This window comes from Scedosporium apiospermum, assembly GCF_000732125.1.
Source record: "Scedosporium apiospermum strain IHEM 14462 chromosome Unknown SEQ_SAPIO_0095, whole genome shotgun sequence".
Taxonomy (NCBI): Eukaryota; Fungi; Ascomycota; class Sordariomycetes; order Microascales; family Microascaceae; genus Scedosporium; species Scedosporium apiospermum.
The window spans coordinates 157,375-175,586 of NW_015971796.1; the positions used below are offsets into that span (position 1 = coordinate 157,375).

An 18,212-nucleotide genomic window follows, 5' to 3' on the forward strand; every position below is an offset into this window, starting at 1 on the left:
TGCGATTGGTGGTGAGGCTGGGGTTGAGGCTGTTGGTGTTGCGGGCGGTATTATGTGGTTGGCGTTGCGGTTGCCGGCTGTTGCTGATATCGGCGTTGAGGAAGAGGTTCTACGGGGCCGAAAGGTTCGAAAGAGGGATGGAGCTGTGTGTGATATGAGAGGTCGTCGTAACTGAAGGGACGACGTTAGGTCCAGCTGCGATGGGACGCGTCGTAACAAAGAGGAAAGACGGAGGGTGGAGTGAGGCAGTCTTTGACGCGGTCTCGTGGTCGAGGATTAAGGGGGGAATGACGCACACCGCAACGCGATGCTTGGCGAGGCGATGGGGGGGATTCGAGAGAGATGCTGGGTTGGGTGGATATGGAGAGGCGCGGCTTGGAGTGAAAGGCAGAGAGATTGAGAGACTGAGACGTACAATCGTAAATCGTAAACGAATCCGGACTATGGAAGGAAAAGACTGACGAAAAATCGAAAGTGGGAAATGGCGGTTTGAGGAGAGGGCAGAAGCACACAAAATTATGGAGGTTGTCGACTTGAGTTTGGGGAAACAGTTTGAGGAAGCGCAACTGCGATGGTGGGGTTCGTGGGTCGTGGGACGTGGGTCGTGCCTGCTTCAGACTCTATTCACTACCAGCTGGAGCCTGTGGAGGAGGGGGAGAAGCAATTGAAGAAGGGGCGGTCGGAGAAAATGTGGAGCTAATTGGTCGCAGTTTCCACCTCACACAAGCAAGTCTCCACAGGCGGTTTAGCCGAATATAAACCGACAAACTAGTGAGCTTTTGGCACCGTTTCACATGGGAGAAGCTATTTTCCTCCTGAAGAAGAAGACACAGAGAAGACTGAGACCGACACGGAACCATTTGTTCCGCACACGTCTGCCATGAAGACTATTGCTCACCCCTATTCCCAAACGTAGGCGTCATTTCGATGCCGCCGTCCTTCTCGATTAGCTAAAAGGCCATCGTTTTCCCTAGAGGGGCAAACGCGACCCCACGCGATCATCCTCTAAGAGGATATCCCAGTTGAGGCCGACAATCGATGCGCGAAGGCTTGATGGTGCTTCGCCTTGATAATTCGCCTACTATTTTCTAGCACACGCAGTATCAGCCATGGACGACGATGATAGAGGTGTGATCCTTGCCTTTACCTTCCCCCCCACCGTGCTGTCCATCTGCCTTGCGCTTCGCGCTTCACTTCATTCCCAACCTCCCAGCTAACGCCCGTATCGATGAAGACTCCAATGCCAGCTCCGACAATGACCAGGACGAAGTCATGGAGGATGTAGACGATGTCGATGCCGATGCCGACGCCGATGCCGATCAGGAAGTCGACCAAGATGGTGACGGTGACGACGACAATGACGACAATGAAAACGATGGCGAAGACGATGACGATGACAATGAAGACGATGAGGACAACCCCGACCAGGCCGACACACAAGCCATTGACGATGCCGACGCGAGCCAAAACGTCCAAATAAAAGTAGAAGACGAAGGAGGCGATGCGAAGCCCCTGCCGGAAGCGGATTCTTCCAAAGGCCCCAACGGCACAAACGGCGCAGCACCTGGCGCGTCGCCCACGCGCTCCAAGTCCGCCACGCCAGGTCCCGCGAGATGGAAGCCCGTAATACGGCCCGAAGTGTACAGCGCGAAAGTGTACGACATTATACCGACCATGGCGGCGCCACAAGCCACGAGCATCAACGCCATGGCCATAACGCCCGATCTGCGGTTCTGGATGACGGGCGGTTCCGACGGCTATATTCGCAAGTACAGCGGGCCCGAGACCATCAATGGGAAGCAACTCCTCACGGTGGCGCAACGACACCCCTTCGTCGACAGCGTCGTCAAGGCTGGTGTTCTTGTCTCGTACTGGGAGAACGAGGAACCGCCGCAGCCGAACGCGCGGGGCGGTCCAGAGGAGCATGTCATGTCGCCCGTGTATTCGCTGGCGATCCACTCCCAGGCCCTGTGGCTACTGTCAGGCCTCGAGTCGGGCTGTATAAATCTTCAGAGCGTTCGCCACGACGAGGGCAAGCGCATCCATTCGCTCAAGCAGCACGCCAACGCCGTCAGCGTGTTGACGCTGGCGCCCGACGAGACGAGCGTCCTCAGCGGGAGTTGGGACAAGCAGATTTTCGACTGGGACCTGAACCAAGGGGTCGTCAGCCGGTCATTCCCCGGCAGTGGTGGTCAAATTTCGGCCATTGAGCTGCGACCGGCCAGGGGCAATCCCTTCCCTGCAACGGCGGCCGAGGAGCCGGTCGTGAGTGACACTTTTTTCTCGACTGATGAGAAGCGGGGGCTGCTCTCGAATGGCGACCTGTTTTCCGGTTCCGGCGCCGGCGACGCTGGGGGGATTGGTGGTGCGAACGGCGATGCTGGAGATGGGATGGGTGATGTGGCATCTCCTGCTCACGAGAGTCTATTTGGTGGCAGTGACGCCGGGTCGCTCTTTGGCGAGACTATGGGAGGCGGTTTCGGAGGGGGTGACGATGACGACGAGTTCTCGCATGCTATTGGCATGTCGCTAGAAGGCGATTCGATGAATGCTGGAAACGCGGATGGAGGACCGACGGATGCGACGATGACTGGGATGGACAGCACCATGGGAGATGTCGCTGCGGAACAACAACAACAACAACAACCCTTACAACCCTTGACGCAGGATGCAGCTGCGACAAGTACGGCGCCAGACAGCTCCGGCCTAGCGGCTACTAATACTACAGATACCACTAATACTACTCAACATACAAGCGCCTCGAGCATAGTTCCTACGACGAGCCAAGACGTCCCTTCCACCGCCACAACTTCTACTCAACCTACGACGACCACCAACTCCGCCCCCTCTACTGACGCAACAATGACAGACAGCGCACCAACCCAAGACTCCAACAACCAATCTACCATCCCCGCCGCCACCACCACCACTACCGCATCTACAGACAATACCCAACAAGGAGGCACCACCTCGTCACCAACTCTAGTCCTTTCCTCCAACCCCACGACACAGCCCGAACCAGGCCAGCTTTCCTCAACAACCTTCTTCTCCGCCGGCATGGACGGCACCCTCCGCATCTGGGACCGCCGCGTCCCCGACCCCATCGCCCGCATCGTCCCCCAACGCGGCGTCCCGCCCTGGTGCATGGGCGCCTGCTGGTCCCCCACCGGCGACCGCATCTACGTGGGCCGGCGCAACGCCGTCGTCGAGGAATTCGACATCCACAAAGCCCGCAGCGGCTGGGCCCCCGAGCGGTCCCTCCGGTTCCCCGCGGGGAGCGGAGCCGTCAGCGCCGTGCGCGCCATGCCCAACGGACGCCACTTGGTCTGCGCGTCGCACGATATCCTGAGGTTGTACGATTTGGAGCACGTGGCGGCGGGGGCGACGGGGAAGCAATCGACCGTGCCTTTTTTGATCGTGCCGGGGCCGCCGAGGGCGGGTGTTATCTCGGCGTTGTGGATTGATCCGACTTGTAGGTTTATGTTGAGTAGTGCGGGGACGAGGGGGTGGGAGGGGACGTCGACGGAGGTGTTGATTGGGTATGAGATTCATGTGCCGGAGTAGGGGAGGGAAAGGGAAGAGGGAAATATCAATGGGGTTCTTGTATGGGTATGGGGAATGAGGAGTATCAATTCTTTTCATATATATAAGTATCAAGGCTGGACGTGAAATTTATATGGTGGCTTTAACGTGCTCTCCGATGGGAGTTTTCTCGCTTCTCTTTTCTCTTTCGCCATCTGTTTCCGGACATTCAACTTGGCTCTTCCCTCCCCTAGCCTCATCCTCCCCCGCATCCTGTCTAGAGTCCGGCCCCTTCCAATAAACGCACGTCGAAGAAAAAGTCGACAGGGACTCTTCCTCGGGAAACTCTTCCCTCCGGTACGTCTCGTGTATTTCCTTGAGGGCGGGGAGTTCATCACCCCGGTTGATGCTGGTACTTTGTTAGCCTTTTTGTCCCCCCCTGAGTTTCCAAGTAGCAGAGAGAAGGCAAAATCTAAGAAGAGGAATGAAAGCAGAGGAGAGAAGAGAGGAAAGGACTTACTCGTCCCAAGTATCCCACCCCGTCCCAACAAAGACAGCCGGCAATCCGCTCTCGAGAGCCCTCTTGTAGACAGGCAAATACAAATGCACCCCAAACAACAGCGTCCCATCCTCTTCTTCCTCTTCCTCTTCCTCTTCCTTTTCGGCCTTGGCCTCCCCCTCCCCCTCCTCCTCCTTCTTATCCATCCCCCCTTCTACCCGCCTCAAAACCTCAAAACCCCCCGGATCCTCCAAAACCTCATGGCCCCTCCCAGAGAGAAACATCCTATCCCCCTCCGTAAAAACGGGATCCTGCAAAACGGTCCTCAGCCTCCCCTTCTTCGCTCCAGAATCTAAACCGCGAACTAACCCCTCAAACGCAAAAAGCTGCATCCACGCCCTCCGTCTCCCTTCCCACCCTCCCCTCTCTCCCTCTAAACTCCCCAACCCGAGACAAAGCCCCACCCTCACTCTCTTCCCTTTCGCCGAGGAAGAAGAGGAAGAAGAAGAAGAAGTGAGGTCCGAGGCGATCCTGGCCGCGAGGGAAAGGACATCTCTCCGCGTGGCACTCTCGTTCCAGATGGTTTCATAACGCGCACAGTCTTTTTGGAGGGAGGAGAGGCGCTCGCTCATGGGGAGGGAGTCTAGTGAGGAGGAGGATGGTTCGCTGGTGGGCTGCCGCTGAGAGGGAGAAGTGCGGTTTGAGCGGCGGGGTTTCCGTTTTGATCGGATGGTTTTCCATTCTGTGGTTGGGTCTGTTGTTGTTGCCATGGCTGGATTTTGCAGGACGTTCCTTATTTCTATTCCCCCTCACCTTCTAGAAGCTGTATCGTGGTGACGGAGGGAAAGTGTGGTTAGGTGCTGTTGGTTTTAGCTTTAGGGCGTTGCGGCTCAAAATTTATTTTCACTCTCAGTTTCAATTCGTGCGGACGGAATCCGGTCAGAGAATTCCACTAAAAACCATCATCAGTGAGAGTCACTCTCAAGAAATCAAACCCCCTTGCAAGAAAACTCCCAAATACTAGAGAAATACTTTTCTTCACATTGTATACTTCGTTACAACTCTATGCTCTAAGAAACGTGCCTCGTAAAGAATAAAAAAGAAGAACAATTGTAAAAACTACCACTCTCTCCCATTCAATGTAATCTTCATCATCCTACTCAACCTAACAAATTGAGCACCTCCTTCCCCACGCTCCTCACCCTGTCCTCGCCAACCTTCTCCACCACCCCCCTCACAACCCCCCTATCCACGCCCTCCGCCACGGCGCTGTTCCCGTACACCCACGTGCCCAGCCCCACGAGCCCGCGGTACACCACCTCGCCGTCCGCCGCCGCCGATCCCTGCTGCTCCGACAGGATCTTCTCCGCCACGCGCGCGAAAGCCCTCTTGGTGTCTGCCGTCGCGAACCCGCCCGTCGTCTTGCGCGCGAGTACGCTGTAGTTGACCACCACCGTGGTCGCCGCCACGAGAACGTTCTTGTTGCGCCGCCCTGCGCCTTCGCCTCGGAGACCTACGACGCGCTCGAGCAACGCGATGACGCGGTTCGTTTCCGACGCTGCTACTTCCCTGCCCTTGGGCGTCGCGAAGATGTTAACGATGGCGCGGAGGGCCATCATGATGCAGTTTTCATTGGGCGTCGTCGGCTCGCTTTCTCCTTCCGCCTCTGTGTTGGTGCCCAGGGCCGCGTCGATGGCTAGCTGGAGGATGGAGCGTCCTCGGCTGTCGCGGAAGGATGCAGCGAGGGTTGTATTCGTGACGCAGCGGAGGAGATCGAGACCTGGCAGACGGTCGGTGTAGGCCCACTTCGTAGCGATGCGTAGGATGAGTTCGAGGCCGGTCTCATCGACGGGCTTGTTCGCCTGAAGGGTGTAGCGAAGCTCCTTAAGGTTCGTCTGGTCCTTAGGGTTCAGCGCCGCGTCCTTGCGGCCGGAGGAAATCATGGTGGCGTTGACGCTGAGAATCTTGTTGATGATGGCTGCAGAAAGTTAGTATATACAGAGTTGTAGAGGAACAAATGATAAAAATGAACTCGGACTTGAACTCACCCTCGTGCTTGGCTGCCAAAATGCTCAGATACTCCCCATGAGGCAAAACCTTTGGCACCCGCTTCGCCTCATCCCCAGGCTTATACCTCGCATCCGACCCGTACGGATCCGGCGCACCCCCGCCGCCCGTCTCGCCCAGCGTGGCGCCTTTTGTATTCTGCTCGATGAACTGCACGACGTTGTCGAGATACGAGAGGGGCAGCTCGTTGCCCTCGAGGAACTTGCGCGCGCGTTCGTAGGGGTTCTCGTTGAGGTTGTAGGGCAGCTTCAAGGGAGGCTTGCCGTCCTCGATGTCGACGTCGAAAACGAAGTCGTACTCTTTGCCCTGGTACTCGACCTTGCGACCAGAGCTTCCGGCGGAGTCGACGACGGTGCCGACGTTGACCCATTGTCGGGCGGCTAAGCAAGTAGAACAAAAGTGATTAGCAAAAGGAGCCACGAGACCCCCCCCAAAAAAAATGTTAATTCACATACCCGTTGACCACGTATACGCGCTCACAGAACCATTATCCTCCTTGATCATCTGCACCTGACCCTCCTTCGTCCCCGACTTTGTCGTCAAAAATTCCGGCCCAGGCAACTTCTCTTTATTGATACCGCCGACCTGCTGCTGCGGAATGGCCGAAGCCTTGACAGACTCCTCGAACGCGGCAATGGCATCGGGGCTCGCGACCCTCTTGGGACTCCTCGTAAACACCCTCGCCACGCCATCGCTCGCGCCGGAAACGATATCACCCGAATCAGCACAGGCGGCGACGCACCACACGGAAATGGCGGGGTGTGTAATGGTCTGAACGCACTCAAGGTCCTTCCACACGCGCACGGTCCTGTCCTCGGCACAGCTCACAATCTCACCCGTGGGCAACGCTGCGAGGCCGTAGACGAAGCTCTCGTGACCGCGCAACTCGGCGACCATCTGGCCGTTGAGCTTCCAGAAGCGCAGTACGCCATCGTTGCTGGCGCTCACGATGTCGGCGCCGGTGACGTGGTTCTTGGGTGCGGCGCATAGCGACCGGATGATGTCGTCGGTGTAGATGGTTGAGCGGGGTTGGACATCGCCGGAGACGGCTTTTCGCAGGTCGTAGATGCGGATGTTTTTGTCGGCGCAGCCTGTCACGACGGTGTTCTCGTCGAGGAAGGTCACGGCCCATACGCTCAGCTCGTGGCCGGTCAACATGAACTGGGTCTCCCACTTGGAGACACTCCACACGCGAGCCTGGGAATCCCAACCTCCCGAGACGATATAGTTGCCTTTGGGCGAAACGTCAAGGGTGCAGACGTTGTGGGCGTGGCCGATGAGCAGGCGCTCGGCATTGTCTCCTGGTAGGGAGGTGGGCTTCCTCACGTCGATGATTGTGTCGCGGCCGCCGGAGACGACGAGGCCTTCGGGGTAGGCATGGGTGGGGGGGAGGTAGGTTATGGAGTTTACGTAGTCGGAGCCTTGGTTCGTGATGTGCGCTTCGAATGTAGAGGACGTGGAAGAGGAGCTGTCGGAGGTGCGCTGCCACAGGCGGACGGAGCAGTCGCGGGAGGCGGAGAGTACGGCGTCTGGGTTGGGGAAGGCAACGGCTCTCACGTCGGACTCGTGGCCGACGAGCTGGGCAGAGAGCTGGAAAGCGGGGGAGGTCATTGGGCGGGGTAGTGACCGGCCAGTTGCGGTGGTGGGGGTATGTACAGAAAGGAGATGATGGGATTGTACGAGGTGAAAATAAACAGGCCGGAGATGTCGGCAAGAAGAATTCGAAGCTTGAGATATGCGAGGAGCTCCGGGAAGTGTTGGTGGGAGAGAAGCAGATGAAGTGGGATGAGAAGGCGAGCCTTGATGAGCTGAGCTTGGCTTTGGTTTAGGGGAGGAGCGGGCCAAGGACGTCACTTGCTTGCCTTGTTTGATGGAGCTCAATTGTAGTAGGGTACCTGTGTACTGAGCTAATGGGGTACAGTGCTGAGGTACCTGAGTCGGCTTCAAGTTGCTTGGTAATCGTGTATCAAACGCACTGAACAGAGACAATATGGAAGGCGGTAGAACACTGGAGTCGAAGTCGCCGCCACCATCAATGGATCATGGCCACTAAATTGGAAGGACCTTGTAGCTTCTAGTTTAGGCCAGCCTGCACTACTTTGTGCTTCAAGTTTCAACCGTAGGCGGTGAGAATTGCGTGGAACTGCTGAAGCTCGCGGATAAAACTGGGGAGGCGGGGTAATCGCCAGCGGAGTGCGGTTGCTTGTTCGAGCTGGGCATCATCAGATGGATTGATATTTCTGAGCAACCACACAATTGCAGCTTCCCCAGACCAAAGAGGTACCCAGAGGTACTTCCCACCGGCTTCAAATGTTTCCATGTCAAAAGGGCAGGCAGCATGCGGCAGACATCAATCACGACGCTACGGCAGGAAGGAGCACTCTCCAGAGGTGAAAACGAGAATCATCACCAAGGTCACTCCCGCATTCTAGTAGTCGCCGCTAGACAGCTCCGAATGTGTCTCTGAACTCATTGTATCATTCGATTCGGTTCAACTTCCAAAAAAAGAAGACCCTCTGGCAAACAAAACCAAAGAACCATCCCCCCAAGACACCAAAACCCAAAGAGAAAGACAGCCATGCCAAACGCCAGTGTCTATGCTTAAGCCCAGAAAGAGGGGAAAAAAAGGCCGGACCCAACCCAATCTCGACCCCTTCCCCAACAGTCCCCGCAAAATGGTATTATTCCCTCGTACAATCTCATCAAATCATCCCCATCCCACACCCTCAAACCCAACAGCTCGATCCCCTACAAAAACACCACAATCCCGCCCAGCACCAACGGCGCAAGCCCCACCCACCTCCACGCAGACTGCCTCTTATTCCGCCCCCAATACCAAAAGCTCACCGTCTCCTCGCCCGCCCCCGAAGTCTGCGCCAGCGCATCGTCCCTCGTGGGCTCGCTCGTGGTAATGGTGTAGATGTCGGCGAAGCCGAGTTCCTGACTGTTGAAGCAGTTCGATTCGTTGACCTCTGCGATGCGCGCGTCGCCCGGATCGGCAAAGATGATGTCGACGCACTAAACGGACACGGTCGTTAGCTTCTTCTTCTTTTCTTCTTCTTCTTCTTCCTTTTAACCCTTTCTTTTTCTCTCGGGCGTCTTACGGAATAGAGAGCAGCTCCGTGCTGTGCCAATTCGACAACCTGAATCGTCGCTAGATCTCCCGCCTTCACGTGAGCGCCCGCAGGCAGAGGCACCTGCGGCAGACAGATGGTTCCCGGGTACGGGTTGTTCGACGGACCGAGGAGCTGGAACGGCGGCACCATCGAGCTCGACATGTTCTTGGGCCCTTCGAAGGGTCCGTCGGTGCCGAAGCCGAGGTTGATGTAGATGAAGGCGGTCATATGACCCTGGAACCAGCCCGGTTGGAAGGCGACTGCGCCGCCCGTTGTGGGCCAGTAGGTGCGGTTCTTGGTGGTGTGGATGCCGCCGCCTGGGGAGATTCGTGTTAGCGCGACTGTTTGAGAGACATATATATATATATAGAGAGAGAGAGAGAGAAAGAAAGAGTGAGAGACGGTAGGCTTACATGGATATTCCCATTGCATGCCGTAGGGGAAGGTCTCGTTCGTGATGAGGTTGTTGCCTCGCGATCCTGGGTACGAGATGAGGATGTGCGCCGATGTCGTCGCGGCCAAGAAGGCCGTTATGAGAGTCGAGCCGAGCATTGTGTGTGATGTGGGTGTTCTCGTCCTTTTGTTCCTGCCAATTCCTGACCCCCTTTTTTATTTCAATCACTTCGGTTTATTCGTCCAATGTCTGCGCGCAAGTTCCCTCACTGTCGTTGTCGCTATAGTAGTCTTCGCCAATAATTCCCAGCCTCGAATGCAAGCGTTCTTGGCTTTTCGTCCAAAAAAACCCGGGTTTCGTATGGCTCCCAATTGTTCAACCCCGCCGAAGACGAGAAGAGCCCTTCGAACAAAGAAAGTCAATCCGTTCGAACGAAATCCTTTTCTTTTCTTTTTCTTTTTATTTCGTAAATCTCTCTTAGAAGCAAAGTATCAAAAAGCAAGGCAAGAAAAAGAAAGCAGGCCAGGGGAAGAGGTGTCGGACAAAAAAATTTGGGGGCCGTTTACAAAAAGAAGCCAAGAGAAAAAGGGAAAGGGAAGGGAGACACAGGCATTCCCAGCCAATCTTATTATAATCCAGCGAGAGCGCCAAAAGAATAAGAAAAGAAACGAACAACCCCGGCAAGAACGGATACAAGTACAAGCATGGTGACGGGTAGAGGACTCTAGTATCATGTATGGCAAGGTACGAGGTCGAGAAGGACAAGGGGACGAGGGAACAGACGCACGAGCAGCAGTAGCGCCTACAGGTTTCCCAAGTTCTCTCTTTCTCTCTCACTCACTTCGTATACATGTAAGGTCTGTGTAATAATTTATCGACCGACCGCCCATGCGTGTGCTATCCATAGAACAAATGTGACTCGCCCTGCCGTTGGCCCCCAAATCTGCACCCCCCTCACCATATCCCCACCGCTCCGCCCCCATGTCACGAAAGAGAGCTGACGATTGGCAATTGGGCGGGGACTTGGGGACATGGGAGAGAGAGAGGAGGGGACAGGAAGATGGGTTCCGTCGTCCGTGGTGCATTGTGATGTGATGAGAAAAGCAGAACGAGGAAAAAAAAAAAAAAAAAAAAAAAAAAAGAGAGAGAGAGAGAGACAATCTCCTTGCCCAACCAACCGACCAACCAGCAGGGAGCACAAGGGATCTCTCCAACGGGCGGCTCTCCAACTTTCCTTTTCAAGCCCTTGATCTTCCCTCGTGGGCCCATCTCCGGAAAACATCGTGCGTGGTTGTCCATCCCCCTTGCGTATCTGCAGCCTCATCCGCCTTCGACGATTTTCACAAAAGCCCAAAGAAATTCGAACGAAAGAGTGGTGAGAGAAGAGAGATCACACCCCCAGCAAAGATGCTGTCCCTCCTCTTTCCCGCCCCCCTCTCTCCCACACCATTCCTTCTCTGATCTGCAAGCTGCAAGTTCCTCCGCAAACGAGCCAATAAGAACCACGGAGCCTGCTCAGCCAGACGCCCTGCCCACCCTTGCACCTGCAGTTGACCAACAGCGTTGATGCGGGTGACGGACGGGGGAGAGGGGAGTAGACCAGGGTGCGAAAAGCCAAAAATTGCTGCGAGGATGGCGTTGGGGGGCTGTGAGTGGTTGGTTGCTTGGGCTTGGTGCAGGTGGTTAAGCGCCGGGGGCGGCCAATAGGGACGCGGGGAGGGCGGGAGACCGGGAGGCCGGCATTGAGGCACAGGGTACGAAGTAACTCGACTGTTGCTTGTCGTTCGTGCTGAGGGTTCTCGTTTGGTCTTGTTCTCTCTTTGCGGAATCGACTTGTGCGGAGTTTTCTCCGTGGACGAAGACGGGAAGACTGATGGAGATTAACAGGGTCATTCCACTGGTTCCTGGTTTGGCTTGGTTTGGAATTGAGTGATCCAATTAAAACGAACGAAGTCCCTCCTGTCATGCTGGCGATGAAGCCATCCCTAAAAGTATCAATCTGCGCAAAATTGCCCGCGAGAGTACATCACTGGTCAAATCGTCCAAGGGGCTCCTGCCTCATCGCGCATCGACGAAATATTCCCGGTTTGCTCCTCGCGGACCAACCGCTCAAGTTCCAACACACCGTCACCGTCCATCAAGAAATCACACCACGACAGCGCCTACACAGGTACGAAGCACAAAAATCCAAAAGGACCCTGAACTGATGCACGGGCACGGGAAGAATGAGAAACAGCAAAAAAGAAAAAGAAAAAGATGAAACCCACAGCCAACATCACATCAATCATCCCATCTCCATCTCCTAAACGCCCAGACTGTTCCTCCGCCGTTCCATCGAGATCGACAGCGGACCTTGTCTTATTGGCTTGTTGGTCATGTCAAGTGAAGAGGGTCTGTGGGGTCCATCTGTGAGGGCATTCACACAGACGTCGAGTGAATGCAATCACTCTCGGTTACCAGCCCAGGTCATCTCAAAACGATAGAATGAGCCCATCAAAGTACTGTTCCCCCCAGCAGGAACAGTGATCGATTTGATCCCGAGACCCGAACCATTTCCGGGCGCTTATGCACAGGGACGGGATTCCTATCTCCTAGGATCGGATTGCCGTCTCGGGCCAAGTACCATTTCGCGAAGCGTTATCCCAGTTTCTGCCAGGAGTTCTTCCTCGTGAGTTAGGCACATTGTGTCGTCTTCGAACATGGTTGTGTCTACTATCCCATAAATCCAAATCGTAAATTACGATAGAAAAAAAAAAATTAACTGCACGTTGTAGCCTTATCAGAAATAGTCATCTCGAAGCCTTCAACCTGGACAGAAGCACCAGTACCAAACTCAGTTGGCTCACCCCAACCGAAATGGAACGGTGAGAGAGGATGGAGGATGGCATGAAACCCGGTCGAGTAATCGTGTTGGAATATTTCTTTTTATTTTTGTAACTATTTTTCTCGTTTCCCTCTCCCCCTTTTTCTGTGGCTGGCGTTTGGCATCTGTGATCTGGCGATGGCTTTCTTGCCTGAGCAATTTCTTCTGGGAATTGCCATCTTTCAAGGTGAGATACTTGTCGATTTCTTGCGGGACGCAGCTTATGTAAACACCGCCTCCAAGAGGTTCGTGGTTCGAATTTGTACTTTTCGGTCGATGCCTGCTCTTTTTTCCCCCTTCCGGATTTTGGACCCCAAACAATCTTGGAGTGTTTGAGCAGTCGCCGGAGCATCTCATTCATGCTCGCTCCACTATCACATCCCCCCGCGCTAGCTCAAACCTTGGCATTCCTCTCTGGCCTACTCCGAGCCATCGACGCCGAATCGAACCCCCCGATCAAATCCCTCCCTTGCGTCCCCACTGGCCTGCCGACGCCGGTCCTCTTTTCCCTGAGACACGGCACCGGATGGAACGACCAACAAGACATCTTGATACCTCTCTGGAAACCTTGGCACACCCTCTTTCCCAATCTACATCGGAGATCTTGCCTTGGACCACATGGTATCACAGCGCACACCGCACATTAATTAGCCTTTTCTTACGCACACTCTCCCACAACCACAGAGTATTACGTTCCGATGCAGTCAGCTTACATGGACGCTAAAGAATTAGTACCACCACACCCCTCAGCAACCCAAAAAAAGAACATTAATCATGATTAAAGTGGCAAAAGAGTTTCTGAGACTGTTTTATTCTCCTTGGCCCGGCCCAATCGTATATGTAGGCCCTATCTGCAGTATTATCTTAGGCTGACCATCTTTCATTCGTGAAACTTGAGTTGGTAAACGGATGGATAAACAGAGAACGGTTTTCTCAAGGACCTGTGGAACTTGGTCGCGGGCCCGTGGCCTGGCGAAGCAATGAAATGTCAGACATGGCGACCCAAGATGATCCATCAACAGGACAGTCCTTAGCCCATATCGTAGTACAGTGCCGACAAAAGAAAAGAGAAAAAGGTAAGTCAGTATTGCGCGGTGTGTGAGTGATGACCTAGAGCTCTATCAAATTGACAGTCTCAGAATCAATGTCGTCCTCCTCCTCTTCGTACTCTTCGCCATCCTCATCGTCGTCATCGTCCTCCTCAGCCCACGCCACACCATTACAAATCTTTGCTACCCCGATTTCTTCCTTTCCTTTTCCATCTTCTTCTTCCCCCTGACCCATCTGCCGCAAAAAGTCCTCGAGTCCAATTGTATCGTGACCAGTGTTCAAGTCCAGGATCACGACTTCTCCCCGAATTCCTTCATCGCCGGCCGGACTGGGCAGCAGAACGTCGCTAGCAGAAGAGTTTCCGTCAGCAAGAGGAGGAGGAGTCGACACCGGAAGGGGCGTCGCCTCGCCTCCCGCGCCGCTCGAGCTGTAGCTGTGAACGACCCGAACAGGCAGCCTCTTCAAGTTCTTGTCGACCACAACCTCTTTAAAGACATGCTTGATAGTCACCGTGGCTTCTAGAGCCTTTGGCCGCGGCGACACTATTTCGGGCCTCACCGGAGCAGCAGACTCAGGTTTGCGATTGATGCTGGGCTTAGCCCGCCGATCGCGTTCGTCGCTGCTGTAAATGTCGCCCAGGAAGTCGTCATCATAGTCCCCGCCGAAGCCTAGCCTCGTCTGTGGCCCCGGCTGCCCAGCTGAGACCGAACGCGCCATCGTGGGAATATTTTTATTTCCCCTTCGAGATTCCAGCGCATCGCTTTCTCCGTCAGACTCCCAGCCAGATCCGACGTCCCATTCTTCGTCGATGAACCTGGGCGCCTCACGCGGTTTCGACGGCTGCAGCTGCGGTGCGTTCATCTCCATCCAACCCTCGAGGCTCGCAAACGTGTCCGCTTGCTTCTTTTGACGGTGCGAGGATGCAATCGCTCCTTTGCAGCCGAGGGCACAGCGGCAGGGTTTTCCGCAGAGTTCCGAGCACTTGTGGCCACAAGGGGTACGACGCGCGCAAGGCTTCTTGCAGTCGAGTTGGCTATGGGGAGCACTATAAGGCATAATATATGCTCGAGTCAGCAAGGAGATCTCTCCCAAGACGCCAAGAAGATTAAGAACGTAGAGGGACAAAAAAAAAAAAAAAAAAAAGAGAAGAAATAGAAATGAAACTTACGGATGGCATAGCAATGTACATTGATGCCCACACTCCTTGTACACGTAAGTGCACTTCGCACGACAGCCGCCGTGAATGCTGTCCCAGTCTCCCTGGCCCCTGATGTGCGTGACGGCTCCATGCTGTTGGCACGTCAACCGCAACGACCGATGGCACCTCTGCTGGTTGACGATGACGTCCGTCACGGGCTTCCAGATCTTCTTTGCCAGCGGGGACGCCCTGATGAGGTTCCAGTAGTTGCCAAAGATGTAGAAGCCACGCCGCGCCCGACTGATAGCAACGACGGCACGGTTTTGGTTAGCAAGGAAGCCAACGCGGGACGGAGCGTCCGCGGCAGAGCTACGAACGAGCGAGAGGATGACCACGTCGTTTTCCTCGCCCTGGTAGCCGTCTACGGTGCAAATCTTGTATCGCTTCGTGGCGTGGAGGTTGCCTAGGATCATATCCTTGGAGAGGCGCTCGCGGATGCATCCCACCTGTCCCTTGTAAAAAGTAAGGACGGTGATTTTTTCGGGCGAGGTTCCATTTTGCACCAGGTAGCGAACGAAGCCGGCAATCATTTGTGCCTCGTCGCGGTTGACCCGGCTCAGGTGCTGAGTCACGTCCTCGGGCCAACTGTGGCAAAGGAAGTAGGTACTGAAGTTGCCCATCCCGGGGACGGGCGGTCGCACCTTCTCATCGGCCACAGAGGGATGATCCGTCAACGTGGGGTAGACAGGTCCCAGGATTTGCCGAATCTCGGGAACCATTCGCCTCTGGACGGTCAGCACGGAATGTCCTATGTCGAGCCTGACCATGCGTTCGAAGAGCGACACGCCGAGGTTGAAAGGTTCGTCGGCTAGTCCTGGTACGTCCGTGTGCGGTGCGAGCTGCATATGGTCCCCGACCAAGATGAGCTGCTCGAGGGAATCGAAAAGGGCCGAGGTAATGTTTGCTTCTCGAGTTTCGGCGGCTTCCTCGATGAGCATCACGCGAGGCTTCAGCGTCTCGAGCAGCTCGCGGTACTTGGTTAGGCCCGTGGTCGTGCATCCAATGATGGGGATCCCGTGGGATTGGACCAGTTTCGCATCGCATTGGGCCTTTACCCCTCTTGCCTCGTTGGCAAGCTCAACGGATGAGTGCAGTAAGTTTCGAAAATCTTCCGCCCTGGTCTTGATGTATTGGGTACGAAGGTACCGGTATACAGCACCGCGATAGTCGTGGGGCACTCGGTAAAGGTCGTTGTACCGCTTGAGGATCGTCTGAACCCTCTCCCACAATGCCGGCTTCAAAAGGTCCCTTCGGACGTATCCCTTAAACTTTTCCGAAATCGGGTGATACACTCCAGACAGCCGATCTCTCTCGTCGTCGTCTATCGTGCCGGGCCTATTCTCGCCAAGAAGTTCTCCGTCCTGAACCGATTCGTACACATTGGACCGGGGGACAAACCGGGGCTGCTGCACCACCAAGAATGCATCCCCAAGCCACGTTCTAAATGGGTCTCTCGGATGCGTGTCATCGCCGGTATGCCAACCGACATGGACGATCGAGTCGTACTGCTCCTGAGTGAGAAGGTCATTGTCGAGCAGGTCATGGGGATCCAAGAAGCCGTCGGGGAAACATTGGCGGAAAAGATGTTCAACATGCCGGGAATGCTCCTTTCGGCGAGCCTCGATGCGGTTGTACTTGCCACCGAAAAAGTTCTTTCTAGATTCTCGGCGGAGGTTGAAAAGGGTGCGCTGGCTGACCTGCTCGTTCTTGGAACGACCTCCAAGGCGAATAAAGGGAGCCTTGGTCGCCTGGTGCACGAGAACGAGAAGTTGGTCTAGGGCGTGGTTGGTCTGCGCGGCAATCACGATGGGTGTCTTCCAGTCGAGATTCCGAAGAAGAATCCTGATGGCTGACACAGAGACAAACGTCTTGCCGGTGCCGGGAGGACCCTGAACGATGGGGAACTCGGAGGTCAAGATATTTCGGATGGCTCCAAGCTGAGACTCGTCCATTCCCGTGAGGGCGGACATCTCTGGGGGGAATGGGCGGCTCATATTGATCGACGTCGAAATTCCCTTCCCATTTAAAGTCTTCACTTGGCTTTTGTTGGAGTTGGGGTTCTTCTTCTTTTTGTTCTGGGGCTGGAGGGGTTGTGAGAGGACTGGGCTGAAGTCAATGAGGTTCTTGAGCCGCTCAATGTATTCTGGAGGGCTAGCATCCTTGGCTCCCATGATGAGATATCGATCGAAGCGTGAACTGAAACGCAAAAGGTTAGCGCATCGTCTGGGGAAATGAGACGGCTATGACGGCTGAAGGCCGTTTTTGCTTACTCCTTATTAGACCAAAGTTGAAGACCGCGCATGGTATGTCGCACTGATTCATAGTAGCCGGCCTTGGCTTCGATCATGACCATATGCTTTGCGGGGTCTAGAACCGCATCAACAGGATCGGCCCAAGCGATGTCAATGCGAGGAGGCGTGGTCACGGGCTCGCCTGCCTTTGTGTCTGGCTCTAGACCGCCGGTGACGAATCTTTGGATTACTGTAGCGATTCTGCAGATGGTGTTGAAATTGTCTCGAGGCGTGGACAGGGCCACGACGGTTCCAGGCGTTAAGCGGGGGGAGTGGCTCCATCGAATCCGTTTGTCCGTCCTGTCTGGGAAGAAACCGATGCGGCACAATGTGCCGAGGCGAGTCACCTGGTATCCGTGGACCGTGACCTAAGGTAGAGATTGTTCAGCAGTCATAATGACGGAGACGAGGGGAAATTGCGAGCTTACATCGGTATAGATGGCAGTCTCGGAGGATTCCTGCATTTTGGGATCTTCGCGATATTCATGGATCGCTCGGCGCAGCAGCTCGACACCCTCATATCGGATGAGACGGTATTGGGTCTCGAGGTATCTGGCCTTGTCACCCGGCGTGTGGTTGACATCGTTGATGGGTAGCTTCCGGGGCTCAGAAGATAGGAGCTCAGCCGAAGTCGGGCACTCGGGGACCTGATCCCAAGGAACTGAGAACTATTGGAAGGAAGTGAAAGGTTAGACAATATTCCTTTCCTTTCATGATGAGCCGTCCTGGGATTGGACTGCGAAGGGTCTGTCTACTTACCGGTTCCATTTCGCTGAGAGATGTGCTTGGTGAGAGAGGGGTTAGCGACGTCAAAAGGTCTGGGAAAAAGAGGAAGCTGGATCCCGGTAAGGTGATGTGGTGGATCGAGTAGAGGAGTGGAATCGGTGGCTGCTCAGATCGACTCGGCGCAGGCGAGGGTGAGGAGGAAGAGAGAGACTCGTGAGTTGACTGGTCTAGAAAAGAGGAGACGAGGCGGGACCTACTGACTAGACGATGAGGAAGAGATGAGGAAGAGAGGAGAGGGAGAGTGGGATTAGCGAGGATGGTCCCGAGGAAGAAGGGCCGGTTTGGATTTCAATGTGAAGGGGAAGGAGATACGGGGTTGGCCTCAACCTACCCGGGATAACAACAGGGCAGGGACGGCCCTCTCGTGTGTCCTGTAGTCGTAGCCAAGGTCCACCAAGAGCCTGAGGTGCCAGAAGGGCCCGATAA

General features: G+C 55.1%; 5 protein-coding genes across 5 annotated transcripts; 1 reads left to right on the top strand and 4 right to left on the bottom strand.

Annotated features, from left to right (window-relative positions):
* Positions 1 to 1,109: 1,109 nt before the first annotated feature.
* On the top strand, positions 1,110 to 3,564 carry SAPIO_CDS4883 (Transcription factor spt8; the record flags this gene model as incomplete). Its single annotated transcript, XM_016787331.1, has 2 exons — positions 1,110 to 1,128; positions 1,214 to 3,564. 2 exons carry the CDS (start codon positions 1,110 to 1,112, stop codon positions 3,562 to 3,564), a joined length of 2,370 nt encoding a protein of 789 aa, XP_016643006.1.
* A 108-nt stretch (positions 3,565 to 3,672) lies between these two features.
* SAPIO_CDS4884 (uncharacterized protein) lies at positions 3,673 to 4,791 on the bottom strand (the record flags this gene model as incomplete). The annotated part of the gene is made up of 2 exons (XM_016787332.1): positions 3,673 to 3,931; positions 4,043 to 4,791. 2 exons carry the CDS (start codon positions 4,789 to 4,791, stop codon positions 3,673 to 3,675), a joined length of 1,008 nt encoding a protein of 335 aa, XP_016643007.1.
* Positions 4,792 to 5,181: 390 nt separating this feature from the next.
* On the bottom strand, positions 5,182 to 7,699 carry SAPIO_CDS4885 (Uncharacterized protein; the record flags this gene model as incomplete). The annotated part of the gene is made up of 3 exons (XM_016787333.1): positions 5,182 to 5,999; positions 6,070 to 6,468; positions 6,544 to 7,699. 3 exons carry the CDS (start codon positions 7,697 to 7,699, stop codon positions 5,182 to 5,184), a joined length of 2,373 nt encoding a protein of 790 aa, XP_016643008.1.
* Positions 7,700 to 8,836: 1,137 nt separating this feature from the next.
* SAPIO_CDS4886 (Uncharacterized protein) lies at positions 8,837 to 9,756 on the bottom strand (the record flags this gene model as incomplete). The annotated part of the gene is made up of 3 exons (XM_016787334.1): positions 8,837 to 9,106; positions 9,193 to 9,521; positions 9,618 to 9,756. The coding sequence occupies 3 exons, from the start codon at positions 9,754 to 9,756 to the stop codon at positions 8,837 to 8,839; spliced, it is 738 nt and encodes a 245-aa protein (XP_016643009.1).
* Positions 9,757 to 13,571: 3,815 nt separating this feature from the next.
* On the bottom strand, positions 13,572 to 17,768 carry SAPIO_CDS4887 (uncharacterized protein; the record flags this gene model as incomplete). The annotated part of the gene is made up of 5 exons (XM_016787335.1): positions 13,572 to 14,556; positions 14,722 to 16,905; positions 16,980 to 17,368; positions 17,429 to 17,668; positions 17,760 to 17,768. The coding sequence occupies 5 exons, from the start codon at positions 17,766 to 17,768 to the stop codon at positions 13,572 to 13,574; spliced, it is 3,807 nt and encodes a 1,268-aa protein (XP_016643010.1).
* Positions 17,769 to 18,212: the final 444 nt, after the last annotated feature.